At 44.1% G+C, this 22,310-nt stretch overlaps 1 protein-coding gene across 1 annotated transcript in view; it reads left to right on the forward strand.

Annotated features, from left to right (window-relative positions):
- The first annotated feature begins 3,012 nt into the window (after positions 1-3,012).
- LOC126484664 (E3 ubiquitin-protein ligase TRIM71-like) overlaps positions 3,013-22,310 on the forward strand; it is a 90,258-nt gene continuing 70,960 nt past the window's right edge. Inside the window, exons 1-3 of the mRNA XM_050108256.1 lie at positions 3,013-3,034; positions 8,989-9,268; positions 19,372-19,488. Of these exons, the coding sequence (XP_049964213.1) occupies positions 3,013-3,034; positions 8,989-9,268; positions 19,372-19,488 (419 nt within the window). The remainder of the gene's footprint in view (positions 3,035-8,988; positions 9,269-19,371; positions 19,489-22,310) is intronic.

Consider the following 22,310-nt stretch of genomic DNA (forward strand, 5'->3'; position numbering starts at 1 on the left):
GACTTGTAAGTACTGCATCTTTATCCAGTCAGTACAAACCTTAATTTTTATTAATGTATTATATCCGTAATATGTTTCAGAACAGTTAGTTTAATTCTGAAGACGACGCTCATAATAGTGTCGAAACCTCGTCAATTTTGACTTAATATTTGTGGCCGAGGGCTTATTTGTTCTAATATAATACCAACATAATGCACTGAAGCAAACACAGGTGCAAGCAGGAAACTTGTCCATCTGTATTTTACGGAAGTTTCAACGTCTCCATTAAGTAGTTTTGGTGGAGGAACTAAAGAATTGTAGAAGAAAGATGGGTACCCATGCAACCACATGTTGTGTAATCATTCCAGGTCTCTTACACCAAATCTGTATGTCCACAAGAAGTCCCACAGCCCTGACGGTGATGGTGTAACAGCGTAAATACTGTTCGTGACGTACATCTATATATGTAACAGTATTTAGCTACGGTATAATGGATGGGGACCACTTTCTTCCCTACATTTTCCTGTTCCATTAAAGTAAATAGCTTGTCACTATTCCTCTGTAAACGCTATAATCTCTCATTTTATTTTCATGTTCACAACTTAAGGTTTACAATGAAACCTGCAGGACTGTCGCAAGTCTTCCCAAAATTTTCTAGTATTAACGAACACAGTTTCACGAGGGTAACGTTGTCTCTCGTCAAGAAATTATCATTCACGTTCAACAACATCTCTCTCACACTTTTGTGCATACGTTCGTGTGATGATCAGTACATGCTGATAAAGACGAAAGGAAGTTGATACACCTTAACAAGGACTATTGGCATATCACATCGAAAGTGAAACAGTGAGATTATCTACGTATTTTGTGAGATAAATATCTTCCAGAGTGCTTTATATTTACTTATTTCTGCACGTATTGTATTTACTTTTTTCGGATTAAAAAAAAACTTGGTTTTTCGTGCTTGTCATGGGAAGAGCAGCCGTAAATGAGTTGTAACTAATTAAAGGTATTGGAATAAATGTAAACTGATTTTTGCAGCTGCTTTGTGGTTGTAATTGAATTCATGCAACAAAAACCACGAACTGATACAAATCATTCGATCTGTGGCGACACTTGACGATCGTTTCGCAGGAATGACAGGAATGGAATCATTCTGTTACTTTAGACTCACTATTATTTCCCCCCTCCCCTTTCAACCAAACGTGTTGCAGCGCTTCTATTGCATTATTCTCTATTTTATTTAATACATGGAAGTTTAAACATTGAAGTTTTAATAATACAAGCTGTGGTGTATCGGACATGGCGGGAGCGTATCTCTCGCCTTTCGGCTAACTAGGCAAGTGGTTTAGTTTGAATGACGCGCTGGTCTAATATGGAGGTAAGCTAGCAATGCCTTCTCGGGTAGGGTAGGACGAGGATGGGGGGGGGGGGGGACATTGGGAGGTTCGGCACGAACGCAGGGGTTACCAATTGTGCTTCAGTGGGTTGTGCTGTGGGCCAACTCGAAGTGGTTGAACTGGCTTTTCCGTTCCTTGAAGGAAATTCTTTCACGGTTGTTAATCAGTTGCTTACGACTAACGTCAAATGTTAATGAGTTTTTTCTTTTTCAAGGATCAGCGGGGAAGTTACTGCTTATTTGGGTTGTCGCAGTTAAGAGTTAATGCTGCAGATATCATCTGGTTAGCCACTGTGTTCGTTAGTTTAGTAGCAGTTTACTCTTGAAATTTACCAGTGCTTTCAGGTGCTGCTCAGATGAACCGGGCAGTAGTAGAGTTCATTTGAGTTGTTGCAGTTGGGTTGGAAGTGCTGCATAGCTTAGCCAGGCAGCCGCTGGCACGGTTGATGTTGTTGCAGATTTTCCTTGTTATGTATGAATGGGAATTTAATTCCTGCGAGGCTCACGCTAGCAGCTTTTGAGTTAATTAGCGAGGCTGAAGCTGGTGGTCCATATCGCAGCTGTGAATTCAAGGGAGCTATTGCAGATATTTACCATTTCTGTTGAGGCGACAGTATTAGACGTTGTACTCCACGGGGATTATAGTTCGGCGATTGCGAAATTGTGCGTTATTAGCAGACTGGAATCTGTTTGCGTCGGAAGGCGTGGATAATAGTTTCAGAACGCTGTGTAACGAGCACTTCCTTCAGCCTTGCGTATCTACAATTAGTGTGTGCCCGAGTGGCCCAAGTCCTGGCCGCTCACTTGGCTGTTGAAACAAGTGATTGTTAAGATGTTGCAGCTGATATAATCGCCAGTCGGTGACCCAGGAATTGCTCGTGGGGCCGAGCTCTGGTTACAAATTGACATTTGACAATTAATTTCAATCTTCCACTGTCAGTGTTATAAATTGATCGCTGCCTGGCTACCATATTTGCTATATTGTTTGGAAGCTACAACACTTTTAATGCGCCTGTGCCTAGGGAGCCTGTCACACAGAATGCAATTTTTCGAATTAGAGACGCCAATTCATAAAAATAAGCGCTGAAAATGTTAGTCGAACATTGCATCAGTATTTACAGCTTTTCTGTAAGTCCATGACTAATTTCATTCCGTTTCGTTTGAACGAAAAAATCTCTACTACCTATGGGACTAAGATAACGCCAGCAATGCCTTTTCTTGGAACTGTTGCAAGGTGACGTTTCATACACAAGCAGCATAGTTAACACAATGGTTAGAGTAGCTGGGGAGCTGGCTTGATTTTTCAAATGACAGTTACTGTTGCCTAAATTTACGTTTAAAACATCGGGGTATTATGATGAAGGCGAAGTGGCGGTGATGGCATAAGAGTGCTGATGTAGGTTCCGGTCAAGATTTTAAGAATCTGTACGTCTGTGAAACACGGGAAAATTTCTAAAGTTACACCAAGAATAATTATTAAATCAGATCACGATGTGGAATGGTAAAATAACAATCTCTGTATAAAAACCGCATTATGTTTCCTTCATTCGATCTAAAGCAGTGAGATTTCTGTTACTACCTCGAACAAATACTGAAAGAACAATTAGGCATTTCTAGGTTCTAGGTAGCTGGCCATGGCTCATCGGAGAAACGAGGGTAAGCAGTGATGTAATATAATATTCCGCAACTTCTTTTGTGGGTTGTGGGAGCACGAAAGAACTTCATAAAACAGTGACAGGAGCGTCTTATATATTACGCAGTGCACAACACATACAAAAACGAAAGGAGACAAAAAGTTCCGTGTATGAGGGAAGTGGTTGAATAGTCTACCAGTTACACTGCACTACTCCTGCGGGTAAGGGCTTTCGTAAGATGGATTGTGAGCTTCAGAACAGTGATGGAGCCAAATACTGAGGATTTCTTGTTAGAGTTCGGCTAAGTCATAGTTACCAACCAGCAGCAAAAGGAAACACTGGTATACCAAACAGAAGATGAACTAACAGACCCAACGCTGAAACCACCGGACTTGGTGGTGGTGGTGGTGGTGGTGGTGGTGAACTTCAGTTTCGTTAAAGAATGGAATACGGATGTGAGCATTGTCATGGGAACTGCGCATTGATCAGTTTCAGCAGAGTGTCCATAAAATAAAGCGAAGTGATTAACATTCCGTGTCACTAACGCCCTTTACCCAAATTAAAGCGAAAGCTATTCATTCGATCCTGTACAAACACACAGGGTGGCGACTGGACAATGCGAGAGAAATCTTTTTCGCGAGGTCTCTTGTGTACGTAGGGCGCTTTCCCAGCAGAGGTACAAACAGCAATTTACTCCGCAGCCTCACCTCCGCCCCCCCCCCCCCCCCACCCCGCCTCTATCCCTACTCTTCCATGCTACAAGAAACGTCACAATGCTGGGACCAGGGAGCAACAGAAATTGTTTCGACTAGGGAACACACTCATTCCCCACGAACAGTAATGTTCATTTGCAGAGGAAGGGGAGAACACAATGGGTAGGCTGCGCGCAACTTCTCATTTCCTTCGTAAAGACTTCTCTGAAAAAGAATAAGCTTTACTTCTAAAGAGCACAAAATTAAAAAGAAACCGCGCGCGCTATTGTGTGCGCATATTCCCCAAGTCTGGCACGAAGGTGGTACTGAAATGCTGAGAACGTTGAGAGGGGAAGAGTTCAGATTACCCCAGCTTGCGGTGTCACTGCTGTTGTGGGTGGAACTGCCGGAGCTCTGTTGCAGTTGCTCAGCTGCCTTTGTTACACTGATCGCTGGTCGTTCTGTAGAATCAAACTTCCGCTACCTGAGCCAGTCTTCAGACTGCGCGCTGGAGGATTTGCGTCGTTGTTGGTGTTAACGTCATGACTTGCCATTAGGCGGCGGTGCTGGTAAGGCGACCTACAACTGAAACACAAGCATTAGTGTGCTTTACAGCTGCAGTCAGTCAACTTTGGTATGGACAAAGTGATCCGGCTTCTACTAGTAAAGCTGTTTTATTAGAACAGCAGCAACAGTGCTTCTGCTCTTCAAATGTAAACACATTAAATGGATACAGAGAGGTCCTCTTACCGCGTCGGGGTTGAACACGAAAGTTCGAATCAATTGGCGAATTGGTAGATGCTCCTTGAAGAGGCCGATGGTCATTTGGGCCACAAATTGTTCAAGTTACTGTTGCCACTGCTGAGAATGCCGGATGAAACGCACGATCGTCAAGTGGTGCACGAGCTGTGTGACAGCTGACCTTTCCATGCTCCTCCGTCCGAAATTCACTGAGAAGTACTGCGACATGTTACCTCTGATACGGTTCTACGCTGTCTTTGAAGCACACTAGGCAACGTTAGTAACTTGGGACGTAAACATGGTACGCAGTTAACAAATGTTACCCCCTCACGTGGAAATTAAGATTTTTTTCAATGGTTTAGTCTTTCTCTGCCGCGTGTCCATCCAAATTTCCCAAAGTTTAAGTTCTACGATCACTCGTTCATGGGGTCCTCTCAGGTAGCGAAAGTTTAATCACAACCACCTTGTACTTAGGTCGATTTATACTGGCCGTCTCGCCACAGAATATGTTCAAAATGGTGAAATGCAATCTGACCGTCAACGATACAGGACGAGAAAGAATGTAACATAAATTGCGTTCGGAAGAAAGTTTTGACGGACTCCCAGCAGGGTGGAGTAGCTTGGGTCACAAACATCTCTTAATCAGTAGAACTAAAAAACAGCCAAAGAGGTAAATTTTTACTTTTCATTCATTCGGGTGTCTATTTTCCAGCCGAGACCCATTTTCAAATCGTCATAACGTAGCCGAAACTGGCATTTCCGAATATGTCAAAATAGGCACTGAACATTTACAGTGCCTACAGTTATCTGTATGTACTGCAGATGTTCAACGCACATAATGAGATTTTCACTCTTCAGCGGAGTGTGCGCTTTTATGAAACTTCCTGGCAGATTAAAACTGTGTGCCGGACCGTGACTCCACTTAGATGGTAGAGCACTTGCCCGCGAAAGGCAAAGGTCCCGAGTTTGGGTCTCTGTCTGGCACACAGTTTTAATCTGCCAGGAAGTTTCAATGCATATTTTTGACATGTTCGGAAACGCAAGTTTCGACACGATTATGTCGATTTGAAAATGGGTCTCGGCTCAAAGCTAGACAACGAATGAATAAAAAGTAAAAATTTGCAACTTGGGACTGGTTTTTCTTTCTGCTGAGAGAGTTGGGACGTGGGCTAGCGGGGGGCTCTGTTGTCGCTAGTAACCTCGAAGGTTTACGAATTTTATGTGAGCTCTCACGTTTTCTCGCGATTAATGGTGTTTTTCCGTGTTCTACACAAAAATTCGACAACCGATCTTGCCACCTCCTTCAGGTGCTGCGTGCTTTGTTGTACAAGTGTACTCCCTGCCTGGATTCAATCAGACAGTGGACTACTGTTTAAACTCGCGCCGCTGTTTATAGCTAAGTATACCGTTTGGTGCTTCATTATTCTTTCGAATCCGCACTGATATTCCGTGAAACGCACATTCCTACAGCGTTTCCCAACTTCGTGGGTGTGGTGGCTGACGAGATCTTAATAAAACCAGTGTCAGGCTGCCTCTAATAGCTTCGAATTCGGGAGGTCTTAAGGCCCTTCCTGGCTCCGCTAAAAGTTCTGTCAGCACCAATACTGATCCGACTCTGGATCATGGATTTGATTTTTGGCCGGGTCGGGAGTTCTGTCTGCCCTGGGACTGGGTGACTGTGTTGTCCTCGCCATTTCATCATCATTAGCGAAGGTGGCGAGACCGGGTTGTGTAATGATTGGAATTTGGACAGGCGCTGATAGCAGAGCAGTTGAGCGCCCCACAAACCAAATATCACCACCGTCATGAACAGATAGTTGTTCAGTGAATCACTCCCACCGACTGTCGAATAATTCAGCAAAACATACAGTCCACAACCAGAATGCTAGATTGTCGACCGCTATAGACCAGTGGGTTACGGACTATCAAATTGGTGACAAAATATTTACACTCTAAAGCTTTTCATACCGGTCACTGTCCAATAAAATGGTGGGAATACGGTTGTATACTACTGATAATGTAGTGGTTTTCTGAGAAAGAGAGAATACGTTAGCAGCTACAGTACGTATTATGTGATGCAATGGCAATACATCTTTAAAACCTAAAAGCAACGCTTAAAAATTGCAGCCATCTAAATGAGAATGTTATAACATTAATCACATAAATTTAAGTTCCATTGTATTAGTAATGGAAGATGGAGCTAGTTAAAAATCTATTACTGCTTCTGTATTTCTATTAGTCGAATAACATTCTTCTTAGGGATACCCTTATTACCTTCGAAACAAGTGGTTTTTTCACACCAGATGTCTTCATTTTCTGTATTGACTTAAAAGTGGTATTGTTGAAATTGTAACACTCCAGTTATTGATGTCAAACGCTATTTACTTTGATAGTGTTCTTCTTTCCTTAAAGCAAATTATGAACTCGTGTTTGGTTATTTTTGTATTGTATTACACCGGGGACCTAGAAACGACGGAGAGGCTTCGTCCCGCTATAGCCCTTAGTGGTTCACAACCCCATAACAGGCCACAGAAGTCCACCCACCCCACTGCCGCCCCACACCGAACCCGGGGTTATTGTGCGGTTCGGCCCCATACTGGCAAAATATCAATTCCTGGAACTCAAAGCCCATGTCAAAATCTCTACAGCAGTACCTCAGAGTAGCCCCGACATACGAAAAGAAGCAGGCAAGGGGCATCATATATACAGGGTGTTACAAAAAGGTACGGCCAAACATTCAGGAAACATTCCTCACACACAAAGAAAGAAAATATGTTATGTGGATATGTATCCGAAAACACAGAAATCTATTCGCTTCCATACTGAAACTGCAGTTATCTGGCAGAGACTTGTTACTCTAAGTAGTGGAACTGAACACTTGTGAGAATCTTTGTTGATCCATTATGGACTGTGTCGCCTAGCCAGCAAGAACTGTTGCATAGCGATTTGATGCACGGATCCAGTTATATAGCTCCTTCCGTGTATAGCGATTTTACGACTATGACGTGTGAGGCCTGAAGATGGCATGAATGTAACACCGAAACTTGTAGCATATAAGAAGTTCATAAAATGAATTTCTAAAGTACATACGGCTGTTGTTAAATTATTGTATCAGGGAGGACTTCTGAGAATGTCTAACGCATGAGGCAATACTGCTGTTAACTGAGATACTGGCTTTCCAACGAGCCAGTTCGCAGCAGATCATCTCAGGTTAGTAGCAGTAATAGCCATATTCTACGTCCACATCCATACTCCGCAAGCCACCTGACGGTGTGTGGCGGAGGGTACTTTGAGTACCTCTATAGGTTCTCCCTTCTATTCCAGTCTCGTATTGTTCGTGGAAAGGAGGATTGTCGGTATGCCTCTGTGTGGGCTCTAATCTCTCTGATTTTATCCTCATGGTCTTTTCGCGAGATATACGTAGGAGGGAGCAATATACTGCTTGACTCCTCGGTGAAGGTATGTTCTCGAAACTTCAACAAAAGCCCGTACCGAGCTACTGAGCGTCTCTCCTGCAGAGTCTTCCACTGGAGTTTACCTAACATCTCCGTAACGCTTTGGCGATTACAAAATGATCCTGTAACGAAGCGCGCTGCTCTCCGTTGGATCTTCTCTATCTTTCCTATCAACCCTATCTGGTACGGATCCCACACTGGTGAGCAATATTCAAGCAGTGGGCGAACAAACGTACTGTAACCTACTTCCTTTGTTTTCGGATTGCATTTCCTTAGGATTCTTCCAATGAATCTGTCTGGCATCTGCTTTACCGACGATCAACTTTATATGATCATTCCATTTTAAATCACTCCTAATGCGTACTCCCAGATAATTTATGGAATTAACTGCTTCGAGTTGCTGACATGATACATTGTAGCTAAATGAGATGGGATCTTTCTTTCTGTGTATTCGTAGCACATGTCTACATTGAGATTAAATTGCCATTACCTGCACCACAATTCGCTGCAGATCCTCCTGCATTTCAGTACAGTTTTCCATTGTTACAACCTCTCGGTATACCACAGCATCATCCGCTAAAAGCATCAGTGAACTTCCGATGTCATCCACAAGGTCAGTTACGTATATATGTGAATAGCAACGGTCCTACGACACTCCCCTGCGGCACACCTGAAATCTCTCTTACTTCGGAAGGCTTCTCTCCATTGAGAATGACATGCTGCGTTCTATTCAATTATTCATTCGCCTGAATGGACATGAGCAACACCTAAACAGAATTTATTAAGATCAAATTTTTCACAGCAAGCGCACTACCCTGGAGGACAAAGAGTACTTGGAGCAAAGATTGGAACAATTCCTGCTTTTAACATTCTGTTGTGAACCATGCTACTCTCCCATGTTCCCCAATTCTATTTCTTTCTAATCTTCAGTGAAAGGCTCCACACAGACTTTGCAGTGCACGACTTGTAATTAGCTGTCATGTGATTTATTAACAAATGTACAAACATCAAACTCGCTTGGACGTAAGTCCGCGAGTACTGCTGAGCCAGAGCAGTGGAGCTGACCGCCGCGCTTGTCTGCCCCGCAGCCACTGACGGCGAACCCAGCGCCGCGCTAGCACGACAGCCGACGGCCCCGCAGCAGGTGACTCCCGGCCTTAGGTCCGGGCCAGCCCCGCAGCCACACGAGTGGGACGCCGGATTCACAGGAGGCGCCGGTCCAGGGCAGCAGCAGCAGCAGCAGCGACAAGCGGAGGCGGAGCCGCCCTCACCGCAGCCGAGAAACCCCTACGTGACCAACGGCCAACAGGAAGGTCCGTTGACCTTCTACCACGCTCTGTCTGACGTCTTCGCGAGCTACGAACTCGGGTAAGTTCATTTGCAGCTGTCTGGAAACCCAGAATCTACTCTGTAGGAATCAACATGGATTCCGGAAACAGCGATCGTGTGAGACCCAGCTCGCTTTATTTGTTCATGAGACCCAGAAAATATTAGATACAGGCTCCCAGGTAGATACCATTTTCCTTGACTTCCGGAAGGCGTTCGATACAGTTCCGCACTGTCGCCTGATAAACAAAGTAAGAGCCTACGGAATATCAGACCAGCTGTGTGGCTGAATTGAAGAGTTTTTAGCAAACACAACACATCTTGTTGTTCTCAATGGAGAGACGTCTACAGACCTAACCTTTGGCGTGCCACAGGGGAGTGTTATGGGACCATTGCGTTTCACAGTATACAGGGTGTTACAAAAAGATACGGCCAAACTTTCAGGAAACATTCCTCACACACAAAGAAAATGTTATGTCGACATGTGTCCGGGAACGCTTACTATCCATGTTAGAGCTCATTTTATTACTTCTCTTCAAATCACATTAATCATGGTATGGAAACACACAGCAACAGAACGTACCAGCGTGACTTCAAACACTTTGTTACAGGAAATGTGCAAAATGTCCTCCGTTAGCGAGGATACATGCATCCACCCTCCATCGCATGGAATCCCTGATGCGCTGATGCAGCCCTGGAGAAAGGCGCATTGTATCACAGCCGTCCACAATACGAGCACAAAGAGTCTCTACATTTGGTACCGGGGTTGCGTAGACAAGAGCTTTCAAATGCCCCCATTAATGAAAGTCAAGACGGTTGAGGTCAGGAGAGCGTGGAGGTCATGGAATTGGTCCACCTCTACCAATCCATCGGTCACCGAATCTGTTGTTGAGAAGCGTACGAACACTTCGACTAAAATTTGCAGGAGCTCCATCGTGCATGAACCACGTGTTGTGTCGTACTTGTAAAGGCACATGTTCTAGCAGCACAGGTAGAGTATCCCGTATGAAATCATGGCGGTGAATCGAGGAAGTACAGTACATACTGACGAAATTAAAATGAGCTCTAACACGGAAATTAAGCGTTTCCGGACACATGTCCTCATAACATCTTTTCTTTATTTGTGTGTGTGAGGAATGTTTCCTGAAAGTTTGGCCGTACCTTTTTGTAACACCCTGTAAAAATAATTTGTGTGTGTGTGATGTGATGAAACATTTTTTTATTTACGTACTAAAACATGACTCCAGCTTATATTTTACATTTGCACGCAGTAATGATAGTCTATTATGCTTTTGACGATGATGAGTGCAATGTATATTAAAATGAAAAAAGATTTTTTTTTTACAGTTTAAAGTTTAACAAGTTTCAGATTTGTTTACTTCACTTTTATAGTGAAAATTTGCTTCTTGTTAAATTTCATGTGAAGACCCTCATAGGTTTTGAAGAGTGAGTTGGTGATTGTCAAAATCACGTAGAAGCTACATTTTTTACACCGCTACGGGACCATAGATTTTAAAGAGATAAATATGAGCTTGATATGTCTACCTATCCTTCCAAAAAGGGCTTTTAAGAGGCGTGTGGACGAACAGGCTAACGGACGGACGGATCCCATAAGGGTTCCGTTTTTACAGAATGAGGCACGGAGCCCGAAAAGAAGTAGGGCGGACTTTCGTTCCCAAAGAGTGTGACTCTCGATGTTTAAGTTTGGTTCGCGTTTGTGCCTGTGAATGGGACTTGTCAACGTACGGTAAAAGGTAAAAATAGAGATAAAGTTTAGAAGTTATTGGGTGTACCTAGTTTGTATTGTAAATAAGTGAATAATGTAATAAAACAGTATTAGTAATACTAAATGACTGAAGATCATTAATAATATTCCTCTTTATTGTTTTGTCTGTAGAATGGTAGGAAAACCCCTACTCACATCGATGGATGGATTTGATTAATTGCTTAAATTTTCTGTGGATTCTATGAGAATTTCATTTCATAAAAGGAAAAGGGTGTGTTTGCGTCTACAGTCGCAAATTTAGTTTGTTGCTTCATGGCGTGTCAAATATTTGTCAGCCGGGGGATCGGCTGCGGATGGTACTGTGTACCAAAACCGTTAACAACGAGGTAAAATTAATTAATTAATTATTAAATTAACTGTTGTCACTAAATTATACATTCTTAGTACTGTATTGGTTGCTGTTCGACCGACAATATGTCGGGAGTGTGTCTTGCAGGGATATATTTCGTCTTTGATCTCTCTCTGAAAGGGGTATTCTAAAGACTAGCTAGACTTTAACCTTTCTGTGCTTCTTCCTTCATGTGTTGGTAACTTCATCCATTTTTGATGTCATCCAGCATTTCAAGTAGTCTTCCTGTCTATCCCGTATGAAATCATAACGTGCTGCATTGAGCGTAGGTAACTTTGAGTGTTACGAAAAAATAAGAAAATTAAATAAACATAAATAATTAGTAGAGTTCATAATGTTTATTGGTAACACAAAATCAATATTTTGTGGGCTCACCTTTTGTCCTCATTAGATCAGAAATTGTTTTTGCTAGAGATTACACTAGCTTTTTACACTCCTCAGCACTTACGGCGTTCCACTCAAGACCGCCTGAGCCTTAATTATTCTTTTGAGTTACAGTGTGCCGCCTGACTTTGCGCTTCAATAAACCCCATAAATGCTGTATGGGGTTCAGGTCAGGTGATTGGGCAGGCCATTCTAGAAGCTGGATATTATTTTCCCGAAGTGAAGTTTTGTGCGAACAATTTTATGGCAGGTTGCTTTATCGTGCTGGAATTTAACGCCTCCCATGTTTGTATCGGCAACAAAGGCCATAAAAGAGGGCAGTAAATCAGATTCTAGGACGGCTATATACTTCGTGGAATCCATGCGACTTCCACGTACGACCATCTGTCCCACTCCTGCAACGCTCATGCAACGCCAGACCGTGACTGTCCCTGCGTCGTGTTTTATGATAGGTACCCGACACTCTCGCTTACATTCCTCACCCATCCGACAACGGATATACGTAAGACTTAGTGTACCAAAAATCTGAAATGTTAATAAATATTGTAGAGATTCCATTCATGAGTTTTTGTATTAATACATTTTTCTACCTAAACTGGTATGTGTTAGAGGGTGAAGTTGACAAACCTACCTGAATGTTTGCTTCGTCAGACAGCACAATATTTGCCCAATCTGGTTCGGTGAACGTTTGGCGTTTTACAGTCCACTCATACCGTACCGCCGGCTGGTGTGGCCGGGCGGTTCTAGGCGCTTCAGTCTAGAACCGCGCGACCGCTACGGTCGCAGGTTCGAATCCCGCCTCGGACATGGGTGTGTGTGACGTCCTTAGGTTAGTTAGGTTTAAGTAGTTCTAAGTTATTGGGGACTGATGACCTCAGATGTTAAGTCCCATAGTGCTCACAGCCATTTGAACCATATTGTACCTCTCTATTCTCGACAGAGAGCCATGGCTTCTTCCTGGCTTTATACCCTTTCCGCTCAGCACCGAGGTCAAGAGAGGTTGTCTTCCTATCTTTTAGCGACTCTCTTACTATCATTCGGTCTTCACGGTCTGCTATGGTCCGTTTGCGCCCGGTTCTGGGGCTATTAACACACGACCTGGTCGTGGCGAATCGCTCAATAGCATATTGTACTGAGCGGCGTGAACATTCCACAGTTTTCGAAATCTGCACCTGCGATTTCCCTTGTTCTTGCAAAAGCTTTAACTGCGTCGCATTCGTTTCTTTCAGGCATAATACAGCAGTATCACGATATCATAAATCCGAACAGGAAAAGAGCTCTAGATTACTGATACATGTCCACAGCGAGCGAATGTAGTGAACAGATAAGTACACACACAAACATCCGAACAAAATGTTTTATTACTCCAGGTGCTTTATTGGTTGCTTTGAGGTGGATCATTTTTGTGACCCTTTTCGATGCCGTCAAACTGCTTTTTAAACCAGAGTTCATTACTGTTACGTACGCCGCACGCGTGTAAAATTTTTATGTTGCTCAACACTTACGGCCTAGGGTGTATTAACAACAGTTCGCGGGGCGGGGAGAGGACAATCTACGCTTTCCTCAAGCGGTTCTGACACTACAGCTGTTTTTGCCGATTTGGCACGACAGTTTTTTATTGATGACTACGGTGTATATAGGTGCTCAATTTTTAGATCACCAGTGTTGGAAGCGGTCGGATGATGGAGGTACACAGACAGAATTGTCGGGCGTTAAAGAGCGTCGTCATTAGCACTCTATCCCAACATCGTGGTTCTCCTATAGGAGTACTTACCGTCGTTAAAACGAATAACATAGACCATATAGCTACATCCTCAGTAATGGGAACAAAATTCAGCTACAACCTACAGTATCTCTCTTCATGCCGTTACCATACGTTAATGGAATTAATAAACAAGCGAGTGGCACTCAGATGGTTGGTTGACTGCGATACTATAAGAAGTGCCGTCCACCCTATAACAAATTAAAATCTTTAGCCCAGTTAACCTGGGCAGAAGTCATGACGCCACACAAAACGTTAACAATTTGCTTTCGTTTCGTCCTCACCTGAAAGTCTTCCGGTAGACCAAAGGCTTCCCTCCTGCGTCTTAAGACACATGACGTGAATGGGACGCCTCAAACATTGCATTCTGGTGTATCTCCCTGCCTCAGACGATAAGCATGCGACGTTGGGCAGTGGTTCCTGCAGTGTCCGATACGAAGGCGAATGAGATTACTTAGACCCTTCTTGGAGGTCGGGATAAAGTGCGCCATGGCCATATTGTTGGATAGACCGACCCTAGCTTGTTGTTGGCGACTTCCAGCCAGTCTGTCCCCTCAGTCAACAGTCTCATCCAGGGACGTTAAGCTGAAGTCTCAGGCTGCTTTCGCTGCTTTTTCAGATTCCTGGTTCTCCTCGATTCCCCCGTTTCCAGGGACCCAGCAGAATAACTCTTCACTCTGCCTGTTCAGGAGGTGGGCAGTGTCAGAGTAGATGCTGAGTTGCCTGCATAGCTCTAAGCGTTCTTGTACACAAACTTCCCTCCACAAGTCTCATGCACTCCAGTGCCGGATTGACCAGCCACAGTATCTGCATACAATAAGCCGACAAGTGACCTGGTAGGCATATTTTGACGATAAAATCTTGTAAGTTTACAGAACATCCGATTATTGTCCCCTTGCTTTTAACCGTCGGTAAAAATTACCGTGTGCTCGTGAGACTCTGATAAAACGCCGTCAATCATTCATTTTTGGTCGGACGCAAACCAGTCGTGGCCTAAAGTCGATTCAGTATAAGGGACCTCTCGTCCAGGACGTTATGAATCATATGACTACCAATATGAATAACGTCCAAAACCATCGGTGTCTTTCTTCTCCACTCCGAGAATCTTTTAATAGTTCCCACAAGGGAACACAGTCTATCTGGCAGAAAACAGAGAGTTTCCAGTGATGTGTTAAAGTATGCCAACAGCAAGACGCCATCAACACCTTCATTGCTCGATAACAATGGTGATGTTACGGATGACAGCGCCATTGAAGCCGAGTGACTAAACAGTTTCCCGAAATTTCTTCGCCAAAGATAATGAAGTAAATAGTCCAAAATTCGAACCAGGAACTGATGACTCGAGTAACTTTGTAGATATTCTCGGTGTAGCGAAGCATCATAAATCACTCTGGTCCAGACTGAATACCATTCAGGTTTCTATCGGAGTATGCTGATATAATAGTTTCACACTTAGCAATCACATTCAGCTGCTAGCTCGTCAAAAGATGGATATCTAAAGACCGTAAAGTTGCACTAGTCACACATATACCCAACAAAGGACATAGGAGTAATGGCTGAACAGTAGTCCCATATCACTAACGTTGATTTTGTAGTAGGATTTTGGAATACATACTGTTTTGGAAAATCATGAATTGCCACCAAGGAAACGATCTATTGATAACCAACCAATACGGATTCAGAAAATTTTGTTCTTGTAGAACACAACTAGCTCTTCATTCTCACGAAGTAACGAGAGCTATTAACAACGGATGTTAGACTGATAGCATACACTATGTGATCCAAAGTATCCGGACACCTGGCTGAGAATGACTTCAAAGTTCGTGGTGCCCTTCATTGCTCAAGCTGGAATTCAATGTGGTGTTGGCACACCCTTAGCCTTGATGGCAGCGTCCACTCTCGCAGGCATACGTTCAGTCAGGTGCTGCAAGGTTTCTTGGGGAGTTGCAGCCCATTCTTCACGGAGTGCTGCACTGAGGAGAGGTATCGATGCCGCTCGTTGAGGCCTGGCACGAAGTCGGCGTAGCAAAACACTCCTATAGGATCTAGGTCAGGACTCTGCAGGCCAGTCCAGGCCGGTGCAGTGATAGGGCCACGCAAAACAACGAGGGGTGTGTAAGCCCCTCCATGAAAAACACGACCGCACCGTAACACCACCGCCTCCAAATTTCATTGCTGGCACTACACACGCTGGCAGATGCCGTTCACCGGGAATTCGCCATACTCTCACCCTGACATCGGATCGCCACATTGTGTACCGTGCTTCGTCACTTCCCACTACGTTTTCCACTGTTCAATCGTCCAATGTTTACGCTCCTTACACGAAGCGAAGCGACGTTTGGCATTTACCGGCGTGATGTGTGGCTTATGAGCAGCCGCTCGACCATGAAATAAGTTTCCTCCCGCCTAACTGTCGTAGTGGATCCTGATGCAGTCTGGAATTCCTATGTGATGGTCTGGATAGATGTCTGCCTGTTACACATCACGACCCTCTTCAACTGTCGGCAGTCTCTGTCAGTCAACAGATGAGATCTGACTGTACGCTTTTGTGCTGTACTTGTCCCTTCACGTTTCCACTTCACTATCACATCGGAAATAGTGGACCTAGGGATATTTAGGAGTGTGGGGAATCTCGCGTACAGGCGTATGACGCAAGTGACACGCAATGACCTGATCGCGTTCGAAGTCCGTGAGTGCCACGGAGCGCCCCATTCTGCTCTCTCACGATGTTTAATGACTACTGAGGTCGCTAATATGGAATATCTGGCGGTAGGTGGCAGCTCAATGCACCTAATATGAAGAACTTATGTTTTGGGGGTGTCCGGATACTTTTGATCACAGAATGTATTTTAGATTTCCAAAAGGCTTTTAACGCCATTCCTCACGAGCGACTTGTTATCAGGTTGACTGCCTATGGAGTATATTCTCAGTTGTGCTACTGGATTCGTGATTTCCTGTCAGAAAGATCACTGTTCGTAGTAACTGACGGAAAGTCGCAGAGTAAAATAGAAGTAATGTCCGACGTTTCCAAGGAAACTGTTGTTCCTCGTCTACATAATGGGTATTGGGGGACAATATGAGCACCGTTCTTAGATTTTTCAGATGATGCTGTCATTTACTGTCTTGTAAAGTCATCAGATAATCAGAACCGATTGCGAAATGTTTCAGACAAGATATCTGCATGTTGGGGAAAGTGGAAATTGATTCTAAATAATAAACTGTGTGAAGTCATCGAATTGAGTATTTAATAAGACTCCGCTGAATTTCGGTTTCACAATAAGTCGTACAAATCAAAAGGCTGTAAATTAAACTAATTTTTTTTAAGTATTAGAATTGCGAATAATTTAAATTGGAACTATCACATAGATAATGTCGTGGAGAAAGGAAACAAGTCTGCGGTTTGATAGAACACTTAGAAAATGCAACGGATCTACTAGAAAGACTGCTTACATTACGCTTGTCCGCCCTCTTCTGGAGTGTTGCCGTGTTCTGTGAGATCTGCATCAGATAGGGTTTAGTGAGGACATCTAAGTAGTTCAAAGAAGGGCAACTCGTTTTGTATTGCACCGAAAGGGGGAGGGGGGAGGGAGGAAGAGTGCTACGGATATGATAAGCGAAGTGGGGTGGCAAAACGAAGGCGTTTCTCGTTGCGAAATGATCTTCGGGTGAAATTTCAATCACCAACTTCCTTCTCAAAGTGTGAAAATATTTTGTTGATGTCCACCAGGGGGAAATGATCATAATATAAATTAGAGCTCGCGCGGAAACATGTAAGTATTCGTTTTTCCCGCGCGCTTTTAGGGTGTAGAACGGCAGAAAAAAGATTGAATGTCCGATGAACCTTCTGCCAAGCATTTGATTGTGAATTGCAGAGTAATCATGTAGATGTGCACCTAAAACTGACTTTTCGTGTTAAAAATGGTAATTTCATAACTGTTTCATCGCTTCATGCTCATGCAGTCCACCTGGAAAGGCGACGTTGATTTTGATCCGATGACAGCATATGCCACCTGGTGGATGGTAGTACTAATGGTTCCATCGTCGTCCGCCAACAGCGTATTGACATAGCTAACAGAGCGCCAATTGTCGCCCTTTAACAGCGAAAGCTCACAGCCAAAAGGCTCAGCTTGGTGCAGACACGTGAAGCAGGCAGGCAACCACCCCACGGAGGCGCACTCGTCCTTCCTACAGCCAACTGAGCGAGTCGGAAAAGGGTCAGATTGTGGCCTTCAAAGTGGTGGGATGGTTGTCTCTTTCGGAGAACTGCCTCACAAGTTGAGCATGCTGCGTCAGTTGTGCAACGACACTGGCATCAGTGGTCTCTTGAATGTTCTCAGACCCATAGACGAGGGTCTGGATGTCCTCGCAGCACAGATCGTCGTATTGTAAAGGCAGCAGTGGCAGGTCGTACTGCTACCACAGTTAAGAGGGCTTGTGAGCCCAGATGTGTCAACGCGAACTGCTGAGAACAGGTTATTAGCAGTGGGACTAGGAGCACACACACCTCTGTCCCGTCTTCCACTCACTCCACAGCATCAACCTGCACGGTTCGACTGGTGCTGTCAGAGGATCCCTATGAAGATGGAATGGCGCACCTTGGTCTACAGCGATGAAAACAGATTCTGCCTGCACGCATGTGGTGGTCGTTTGCGCGTACGACGTAGACCTGCTGAGCGCTGTCTCGTAAAGTGCATCCTTCCAAAGAGACACTGGCCTCTCGCCAGGCTGGGATGCGAAAAGTTAACTGTCGTTCGCATTTGATGTTTCTGCAAGGGACGTTAACCAGTGCCTACGACATGCTGAATGTAGTTCGACCAGTTCTTTTGCCGCTCTTGCATCAGGAAGGCGATGTGTTGTTCCAGCGGGATAATGGTACTCCCAAGACCACGCGTGAACGTCAACGTGCTCTGCAAGATGCCCAACACGGTCTCTGCCCAACACGGTCTCTGCCCAACACGGTCTCTGCCCAACACGGTCTCTGCCCAACACGGTCTCTGCCCAACACGGTCTCTGCCCAACACGGTCTCTGCCCAACACGGTCTCTGCCCAACACGGTCTCTGCCCAACACGGTCTCTGCCCAACACGGTCTCTGCCCAACACGGTCTCTGCCCAACACGGTCTCTGCCCAACACGGTCTCTGCCCAACACGGTCTCTGCCCAACACGGTCTCTGCCCAACACGGTCTCTGCCCAACACGGTCTCTGCCCAACACGGTCTCTGCCCAACACGGTCTCTGCCCAACACGGTCTCTGCCCTTGTCCCCAATAGAGCATGCATGGGCTGTGATGGGACGGAGTGGCTCGTGCGACTCGTCAACCAACAGTCCTTAGAGAACTAAGTTAACAAGGCGAGCACGCGTGGTATAACGTAGCCCAGGACAGTATTCGCCATCTGTGAGATCAACTAGATGCCAGAGTCAGCAGCTGCATTGCCACCCGTGGAGGCTACACAACGTATTAATACGGATGTTCCAGCATGGGTCGATACCTCGTGCCTCATAACTGCTTGTGCTGTTGCTCTGTAAATTTAACTGCTGTATTCACTGTTGCAACAATAAATCTTCAGCTTACTGAAAACGTCTCACAGGGGGGACAAATTTTTTACGGCAACGTGTTAGTGGGCAGTGTAGCCTTTTTGTTGGTCCCAATGTAAAACCTTAATCATGGTCGCTTTCAGATATCTGGCTGTTTTTTCATTAGAAGAGATCGCCGCTACTCCTCCTCCCCCCCCTTCCCCCCCCAAGCCTCAAAACTTAGTCGTGAATAATTGCCGCTATTTGAAATGCATTGTGGAATGTATTTGCGTATACTTTTCTCAGTGTTCTCAGCAGGCGCTTTTACGGCACTATTGTTTCTCTCCACAGGGGACATCAGGGACCCGCAAGCAGCAACTACGTGAACGGTTCAGCGATGGCTGCTTCGCTTCAGCAGAGGAACTTCGGAAGTGCCATTTCGCGGGACTTGCCCTGGCACCAAAGATCGTAAGGCTCTTTCCTTTTATTCTTTGTTTTCACTGCTGTATCTGTTCTGTTACTAGTGCAGCCCGTTCAGGGAGGCGGATGTTGAAGAGGGGCGTGAAAAATCTTTAAGATATAAAGACCATAATTGTTGTGTGTGAATGAGACATTCAGTGATTAGGGGCCCACGTTAACACACTGCTCACAAGGTGAGGTGGAAAACCAACCACGTGTTCTACTTGCTGTAGTGCAAGCTGGATGTATCTTAGGTCTCGCCTTCTAGCCCGTCGCAGTACTGGAGGGGTCGTCTGTTCCATGGTATGTACCACCCGAATGGGATTCCACTCAACCTTCTTGTTAACGTCCTTATAACCCACCTCTACATACCCCTGTAGGATTGACAAGCAAATGTCGAAGCAACGATACAACGTGAGACGTTAAAAGGGCAATGCCGAGTACAGCACTGCGATTATTAAATCAGTCTTAAGTTTGAGAACAACTTTACCTTTTCTACCTTTTTTGCACCTCCAACAGCAACAAAAGACTTGTTTGAGGCTGATAAACAACTTGCTAGTGGCGTATTGTATGTCAACACTGCGATAAAAACGCTTTGTTTAGCTTTTGTCGCAAGTTACTTTTTGTGACTTCGAAAACTTATTGAATCATGAGGATTTGGAGAGGTTGCATACTGTTCACAGTGTAAGATTGAGTGGAAAGTGTAAAAACACTGTAAGCTATTAAAATATTCTTAGTTTTCATACGCGCACAACGGAAACGATTCGAAACGTTTGCGTTGTCTACAATGAGTATGTCATTGAATGATGCACGACATCTAGTTATTTTGTAGCTCTGCTTCAGAAATAGGATTGGTCATGAAGCACTATGAAAGATAGATAGAACACCAACCAACCTTCCCCATGGCTGTCTGTGACAATGCGTATCCTTGTATCGCCATCACCACAGCAATCTCAGTATGTGCGTTGCTCCGCTTAAAGTACGTCATCACCCACTAATAGCGGTACAAGGTAAAAGTTACAGCATTGCGTTGCTTGTCAGTGATCACTCCTACTGATCCCATTGCAATCTTCTTATGGCATTCTACTGAGGCCATAACAATTGTGGTATTTCCCTTATCCACTGTGGTGACAAATCATTGAGAGCTTTTCTTTCCCGCGCTGATAGATTGTTCATGGTCGGTTTCGCTTCCCGCAGATTTCTTGATACATCGTGTCTTACATCCTCCGCGTGAACCATCGGAACAGAAAAAAAAAAAACTATGTTTCTACGACACTGCTGATTTCTTCTGCAGGTATTTTCTTAGGTGCAGTTGCGAAATTACAGTCGGTAGAGAAGAAAGTCCTTGATAAAATTTCATTAACGAGAAATTAACCACCGCACGTTTTGGGTTTAGGAATGAAGTGCCCTGAAAAGACGTCCTTCTCGAATAGATTCAGCCATTTCTGTCCACTGTAATAAAATTCTCTCCTTCGCGTGAGAGAACAGAGATTATGGATCTGGAAGAACGGCATTATAACTGCCTATGCAACCATACTGTTAGGCTTTCCGAAGTTCTCTCATGAATGGTCCTTCAATGATGAGTATGGCCCATTATTTCGTTGTTCTTGTTTATCCTGAACTGTGTTAGAGTTATGTGGATGACACTATGAATTCCAAACATAACACTGAAAAAAAATTAAAAATCATAGAGCTGTCTTCCGCAGGTACACTAAGTCTGCAAGACACCGTGCAATACGTGGCTGATAGTACTTTGTACTATTGTTACCCTTATCCTTTGCATATCGCATCTGCGTGTCAAAAGAGGAAGCTTCCATTTCTGGTAGGGTGTGACTTTTAAAAATGAACTCAGTAGACTCTAGAGTACACAAGGCGGTCTTTCTTTCATCGACTTAGGTCAAAGGTTCCAGATTCAAACGTCTCTTATATTTTCTTGGGGGTTATGCTGACCAACGTGACTGATACTGTCACTCCACCTTGTTCCTTTCTATTCTTTCTTCAAGCCACTTGTTAAGAGACGAGAAGCTTCACTATACCTTCCCATAATTCTCTCCACGTGTCTGTCCCATTCACTTTCTGTACTACTGATTCCATGTTAATTGTGATATTGCTTCGTGAGTGTTTAAATGACAGGCTGCTAAAGTTTAAAAGGTACTGCAGTCTAATACTGCTATGTTTCTCTTCCTAATCAGAACTGGCAGTTTCCTCCCATTAAGAGGAGCCGTAATAAATCCAAATAACTAAACAATATATTGTATTGCATGGCTTTCTACTGTGGTAATATAGTGAGTTTTAATTTGTGCCTTTCCGTTATTATTTTAGAGATTTCTTTTAAAAAATTTGAGCAGTGATCGTGTAATATGAGTGAGAATGGGAATTGGTGCGTGGGATTTTGTTACGCAGTTTATAAGTTTAATACTTTCCTAGCCATATTACTATCGCCGTTATACAAAGTGCACTGAAACCTTCACACTGAACATTCTAAACGCCACGCCCCCACATTTACCACTCTACCTACTGTTGCGTATCCTTATCCTGTGTGATGCTATTTTGTAAGCTACACGAGTTACAAGGTCCACAATTAGTAAAGACTGATATGGCGTTATATTTAGCTGGACTTTATCTGCCCTAAAATACGGACTACCTGTCTGAAGTACAGTCAGTTGGGTACTTTCAATCGTTTATTAATAATAAATTAGTGATTTTATGCGAAATCAACCATAATCGTGCTTTAATTTAAAAAACATGAAATGGCCTTATAATTTGGCATTTCTTAACTACTCAGTTTTCTTCCTAATATAATTCGGCTCGATCGGTATGAAGAAAACCAT

Source organism: Schistocerca serialis, chromosome 6 (assembly GCF_023864345.2).
Source record: "Schistocerca serialis cubense isolate TAMUIC-IGC-003099 chromosome 6, iqSchSeri2.2, whole genome shotgun sequence".
NCBI lineage: Eukaryota > Metazoa > Arthropoda > Insecta > Orthoptera > Acrididae > Schistocerca > Schistocerca serialis.